Raw genomic sequence first — 7,045 nt, forward strand, 5'->3', positions numbered from 1 at the left:
TGTGTGGGATTTTCTCCCCACCAGCAAGCAGCAATTCTCCAGCAGACTCCAGCTAGATGTCCTCTAATTCAATTCAATTCTGACAATATCTACCTGGAGATAGCACCAGATCCCACAGATTATGGGCTCAGTCCCCAAGACTGCCCCCCACTTCTGATGCCAGACGAGAGCCCAGGGCCCTGGAACTTCTGACCGACCAGCTATAAATCCAGGGTTCCCACAACCCCCTCCTTGGGCTTGGTTAGTTTGCTAGAGAGGCTCACAGAATGCGGGGAAACATGTACCTACTTTTACCAGTTTATTACAAAGGACATTTTAAAGGATACAAAGAAATAGCAAGATGTAGAGAAACGTAGGGTAAGACCTTAAAAGGTCTCCAAGGCAAGAGCTTCCATTCCCATGGAGTTGGGTTACGCCACTTTCCCAGCACCAGGATGAGTTCAGCGGTCCAGAAGCTCTCCGAACCCTGTGCGCTGGTCTCCAAGGCAAGAGCTTCCATTCCCATGGAGTTGGGTTACGCCACTTTCCCAGCACCAGAATGAGTTCAGCGGTCCAGAAGCTCTCCGAACCCTGTGCGCTTAGGCCTTTTATGGAGATTTCATGAGACAGGCATGACTGAAGCATGGACAACCATGTAGAAATGTGATTGGACAAAAAGGGCATGATCTAACACTAACAGACTGGGTGGGAAACCCAGCGAGGCCTGTTGGTTCAGATTCTTCTTGGCCTCTGTGTGCAGCATTCCTTGCTCCCAGGAATGGGGTAGGACCCTTTATCTAGAATGAGGGTCTCGTGACTTAACAATCAGACAAGTTGGGTCAGAGAATTTCTTTACGGCCAGTTCCAAGGCAGAAAGATTAGGGCTTCGTGGCTGGTTTCAGGACTGGTTTCTATGACCCACCTTGGGGAAGGGGGATTCTAGTTTCTACGGCTTGCCTCAGGGAGACAAAAGAGCAGGTGAAAGGAGGACAGAAGGTCAGAAAGACTCGGTTTTCTGAGGCCTAAAGTGTCCCAACATTATAACAAAAGAACAAGGGTTAGTGGAGTTATGAGCTAGGAACCATAGACAAAAACCAACATATATATAACAATATCACAATAATATTTTGTAATTTTCTTCTTTTCACTTAGCAATATATTAAGAGGATAGTTTTGTTTCAATATATATGCTTCTCTTATTTTTAATGCTGTGTAGTATGAATGGACAATTTATATAACCAATCACCTGCTGTTGAACATCTGTACTGCTTCCAATCTTTCACTATTTTACACAATGCATCAGTGACCATTCTTAAAGCTAAAATCTTTAGCCCATTCTCTTTCCTTCTTTAAGGTGAACTCCAGGAAATTGAAATGCTCTAACAGCCACTGAAATGCTCTCACAGCCAGTTAGGTATATTTAAGACTTGTGATTCTTGGGGTTAAGGTGGCCGTCACTCTCCTCCTCTTTTCCCCAGCCTCTAACTGGTCTTGAACAGGCAGGGGAATGGCACGGCCCCATGCAGAGCAAGGGGCACACTCCACTGTGGCTCTCTGGTAAGAGTTGGATTGAAGGGCATGACTGGGCCTCCTACTTCCCATCCCAATTCTTAGCCTTAGGAGAAAGGGGATCTGTAGAGCATACGCTGAGCTCTCTCACATGACCCCTGCCAGGATGCCTACAAGCCACCTCTTCCACATCCAGGAACAGGAAGAATAGAGGATGCAAATAAGCACGGCAAGCCTGAGTCATCCCAGCTGTGCTTACTAGTTAGGGACAGAAAGCAATGAAGAGTTCCCCACTAACAAGCAGCAAACAGGGTAGAATACAGGCTTTTGAAATAAAACTAATAAAAATATTGTGCAATAGGTATCAGGCTCTCATTAATCAATTTAGGTAGTCTTGCTGCCTTGGGAGGACTGAGTAATGAGTGAAGAAAGAGGAAGACTAATTCTCCCGTTGTGCTCCCTCAGTGGAGAATGAGTATTGGCTAGGACAGGAGCCAGAGAGGGGAGGATCCCTTCTATCCCATTATGCTGATCAACATGTTGTTCTCCCGAGCCATTTGGCTTAACACTCAAACCCAGGGTCACTAGGGACAGTGCCAAGGTTACTGTGAGGCTAGTGAAGTATTCACCTGGGGCTCAAAATTTGAGAAGATGCCCAAAAAACTTAGTAAGATAAATAATATCTTGTGCACTATTTAAAAAATGAAAATTAACACCAAAAAAAAAAAAAAAATTCCATGATGAACAAAGAATCAACATTTATAATAATCAGATCCTGCATTTGTATAACCCTGCCTCACTCATCTCACCTTAATCTTGGCCCTGGATCCAGTAAAACTATATCTATGAAAATAAGCCCCTAGCTCACAGATCCAAGTTTGCCATTTGGCTTTTTCTTTAATATTGCATTCAAATATCATTTATCTGAGTTTTTTGGTGCCCCCTTAATTTTGTGCCTGAAGTAAGTCCCTCACTCCTCCCATGCTGGTGCCAGCCCTATGAGGGGAGAGACTTTTTGAGTGAAGTTCCCACTTCTGTGAAGTTCCATATCTGACGTTATCCTTATGTTTCCTCCTGGGACCAGGGGAAAGAATAAGTCAGCTGTTGTCCCCAGAAGATGCTAATGAATATCTTGCTCTGACCTATTAAAAATTAATTCTAGGGCTGGCCCGGTGGCGCACTGGAGAGTGCACCACTTGGGAGTGCAGCGGCGCTCCCGCCGAGGGTTCGGATCCCATGTGGAGACCGGTTCCCGCTCACTGGCTGAGCGTGGTGCGGGCACAACACCGAGGGTTGCGATCCCGTTACCGGTCAGTAAAAAAAAAAAAAGACAAAAAGGAAAAAAAAAAAAATTAATTCTAAAGCCACACTGCACCTAGGCCGAAATTCACTGCCTTCTCTATTTCTCCAATTATTGCCAGCTCCACTGTCCACTATGGCCCACACTGAAAGAGTTTGTGCAAGCACGTTTATTTCCTCTTCACAACATCAGAAAAATATTCCAAATAATACCATGCTGGAACCATAAAATACCCCTTATTTAGACATGAATTTCCTCCAGTTATTACATGTAAGCCCTAAACATATTCAATTCCTCTCTCCACTTGCAAATTAAAGTACAAAGTTCTTTCCTCCCTGGTTTTTTATTCTGCTCAGTCTCAGCCAAAAGATCTCATTCCAGTAGAATTCTGATGGATTCCTCCAGCTGCAGAAGGCCTCCTAGGGCCCAATTTCAACTCCTCTTCTCTGGCCATTGCTCAGAGCAGCACAGTCCCCAAGGATCCTCCTCGCAGACCCCCAGAGGCCTGCTGTCACTCCTTGTTACAGACTTGGAGATGCCCTGGAGCATGGCTTGTGCAGGGATTCCTGGGGTACTCAAGGCCTGTGAGCCTCAGTGCCTGGAACTGAAGAGACATGATAAGAGACAAAGTCCTGTGGAGTAATCAGGCCAAACTGATAAGCTTGCTCTTGTTTTTTTCTCAAAGGCTAATGTTACACTTGTGCAATGTTTCTGCTCCATTCTGCTCATTTCTCAGATAAACCATGAGGGAGTCAAGGACAAGCTGATCAAAAGTGATGTGTAAGGAACAATACACATGAGCACTTCAAAAAGTTTGCAGAAAAATAGAATTAAAAGATAACATGAATCTTTCCACGAACTTTTTGAAGATCCCTTGTACGTGCAGGCCGGTTTCCCAAGACAGGCTACAGTCCAGACACTCAGCCAGGGCCAATCGCACCTGTGTTGCCAACAAAGACTTAGTGCCTCAGCAGTGGAGAACATTTTGAGCTGTGCCACTCTAGAAGGGTGGCACAAAAGGGTAGAAGAAAATCAAAACTCAAACTGTTCTTTAAAAAGAAGAATGTTAGAATGGACCTTATAAATGAAGTGTCCCTTTTAGAATGTGAAGAAGAACCAAGCAGTTCTTTAAAGCTGTAGACAAATTAACAAGTGAGTCAGAGGAGTTAAAGCAGAAAATGCAGGAGGGAGGGTCTGCAGAACCCCCAGGGCCCTGGCAGCCTGCAGCATGGGAGGGGAGAAATTGTTTAAGGGTATCGTCCCAGCTTAGACCTCCTGATCCTATCCCCAGTTGAGAGGGCACCTCTCCGCATGGTTCCCTGAAAGTCAAAGCAGAAAAACCTCCAGCTGCATGTGTATCTCCTTTCCAGATTGATGCTCTGACAGAAGTGGCAACTGCTGTCAAAGGGAAAATTGAAGTGTACCTGGATGGTGGGGTCCGAACTGGCAATGACGTGCTAAAGGCCCTGGCCCTTGGGGCTAAGTGCATTTTTCTTGGGAGACCAATCCTATGGGGTCTGGCCTGCAAGGTAAGTGTGGCAGACTGGGAATTGGAAGGTGCAGAGTTTCTCGCTCGTTTCTAGGCTTTTCCATAGTTCATCCTCAGAGCTTAGCCATTTTCCCCAGTGCCACAGATTTCTGAAGGACAGTCACACCTCACGCTCGGCTCCCTGCTTCCTCTGAAGCATACTGCAAACTTTCAATAGCTCTCCCCACCTATCTTTCTCTCTGCTTTCCTTTATTCCCATCATAATTCTAATTTCACAGATACCCCCATCTTCCCCACCACAGCCTTGACAAATCTAAAATTCATACTCAGTGGATGGTCAGAATGTTCCTTCATGGCTCTTTTTGTCTCTGTCTGTCTGTCATGGGAGTAGGGTGAACACGGTGTTGAGGAAGTTTTGAACATTTTAAAAAATGAGTTCCACACTTCCATGGCCCTTACAGGTAAGTTTTTAAATTTTTTTCCTGATTTGGAGATTTAAGTAGGAGGTCTAAAGACCAGGAGCAGAAACCCTTCCCTTCCACTAACTAACTCATTCCCTGCCTGGTAGCTGTCCAGAAGAGAGAACAGGGGAGAAATGTCCTAGACAAAGATTAAGCATTGTTCCCTGTCCACTGAAATCCCAGAGCTCTCCTCATCACAATCATTGTCAGTTCCGGGGAGGTCACCTCTGGCTCTGAGTTTCCACTTTTGCAGAATTAATTTAATCTGCAGGCTATTTACGTATCCCGTGACTGCTGTTTCTGTCCACTCTAATCATCCCAGGCATGAAACTCAACCCTTTCCTATGTTTCTATTTTTAGGAAAAGACCCTCTCATTGGTTATATTTTTGTGAGGAATGCATTCTGTCAAAGTTATGTTTAGGAAGTTAAGCTGCACCCAGCACAGAGATGGGAAGCACTTAAAGTTAAGCATTGCACAGCCTGTTATTAAGTTCTTTTAGGCTTCTCATCACCAGGGACTTCTGTCTACTCCAGCCCACGACGCCCCAGCCCCATACCATCATGCTAACTCCTCTTTCTCCCTTTTACTTCTTACCTAAAGTTTCTCTCTTTAATCCTTACGTCCAGTCTCAGCTAGCATCCTCCTTTTGCATATTAATTCAGACCTTCACCTAAAGAAGACTCTTTGATAGGACTTTCCCCTTGAAGGCAGTTGTTGCAAGGGACACTCATCCTATTTCTCATGCTATCCCTGAGTCATATTCCTTCCTGACAGATACTTCCTATATCCCTGAGCCTTATCAGAACCAAGATAAAGGTCAAGGATATCTACTGTACACAGGAATTGATTAAAAGTACTAAAATAGGGCTTTTACATTTTTACCTTGACATTTGACATGGCTGTGTTAAAAGACACAGGCTCAGGCTGAAAAAATACTTCCCAATATAATCAGAGTTGCATTATTCGTTCTGGACATGCAACAGTTTATCAAGATGAGCACAAAGATCAAGTCAGATTTGTTCCCAATTGATCATTCTATACTCATGATAGGCTGAGTTACTAGTGTCTTAGAGAAATGAGTTTTGAAAGTGCATTGTTCTTTTAGGCTGCCGGTCAATCGCTGAGATCAATCGGGACCTGATCCAGTTCCCCAGATTGTAAAGCAAAAAAGAGCTAATAACCAGACTGCCAAGGTTGCCCACAGGAGGAAGACAAACTCACAGCATGGTGTGTGATGCTGTCCTGCTGGGCCCCGTCCTATCCAGCAGCTCATGCCCTGCACCCTCAAGCCCTCCACCACCTATGCTCCAGGCCCTCCAAACCTCTCGTCCTCCTCAAGTGTGCCATGCCCTTTTGTCCCTGTATATCTCTACAAAATAAATATGGAACTTTGCACTCTAGACCGAAGAACTATACATATAAAACATCTCCCACAAAAATCATACTCCTATCTATAGATGATAGAGAAATCATATAGTTAAGGAATTGAGCCATACAGGTATGGTTTGACAGTCAGGACAGCTGCTGGCAAGCTGTGTGACAGACAAGTTTCTTAAATCTCTCTGTGCTTCTGTGTCCTGGTCTGTCAGATAGGGTTTATACTACCTAGGGTTAGGAGAAAGATTAAGTAAGATAATAGAACAGTGCTTAGCACCTAGTAGGAGTTTAAGAAATAGTAACTTCTTATTAATGTTGGCCAAATTCTTGTTCATCTTTCAGGACCTGTTCTTACCCAGGCTACTTGCTTCATGCTTCCTATTTTACTATGCACATTCCACTATTACAGCCCTTATTATCATGTGTTATATTTATTTATTTGCATGTCTGTCTCCACAAATAGACTATGAATGGCTCTAGGTTTGGCATATGGTAGCATCTCAGTGAAAATTTGTGTGATAGATGGATGTATGGATGTATGGATGGATGGGTGAAGGAGAGATGCCCTACCAGAGTAAAACCTCCCCAAACCAGGAGTCAGCTAGAACAGATTTCTAGAGCAGGGGCACCCAGCTGAATAAGATCTGACACTTGTGCTATCAAGAAAGTCAGCAAGGAAAATCTATGTCCTAAAATACAGCCACAGAAGTGGTTCCTCCATGTTTTTTCTTGCTCCTTGTTACATCCTATGTCCTAAAATACAGCCACAGAAGTGGTTCCTCCATGTTTTTTCTTGCTCCTTGTTACATCCTATGTCCTAAAATACAGCCACAGAAGTGGTTCCTCCATGTTTTTTCTTGCTCCTTGTTACATCCTATGTCCTAAAATACAGCCACAGAAGTGGTTCCTCCATGTTTTTTCTTGCTCC

The 7,045-nt window shown here is 44.3% G+C and overlaps 1 protein-coding gene across 1 annotated transcript in view; it reads left to right on the plus strand.

Moving 5' to 3' along the window:
- The window catches only part of HAO2 (hydroxyacid oxidase 2 (long chain)), a 25,667-nt gene extending 19,550 nt beyond the window's left edge, over positions 1-6,117 (plus strand). The window contains exons 6-8 of the mRNA XM_008569922.1: positions 4,159-4,317; positions 4,669-4,738; positions 5,846-6,117. Coding sequence (XP_008568144.1) covers positions 4,159-4,317; positions 4,669-4,738; positions 5,846-5,901 — 285 coding nt within the window. The 3' untranslated portion in view covers positions 5,902-6,117. The remainder of the gene's footprint in view (positions 1-4,158; positions 4,318-4,668; positions 4,739-5,845) is intronic.
- The last annotated feature ends 928 nt before the right edge of the window (positions 6,118-7,045 follow it).

The sequence above is a fragment of the Galeopterus variegatus genome, unplaced genomic scaffold, assembly GCF_000696425.1.
Source record: "Galeopterus variegatus unplaced genomic scaffold, G_variegatus-3.0.2 Scaffold544, whole genome shotgun sequence".
NCBI classification, from domain to species: Eukaryota; Metazoa; Chordata; class Mammalia; order Dermoptera; family Cynocephalidae; genus Galeopterus; species Galeopterus variegatus.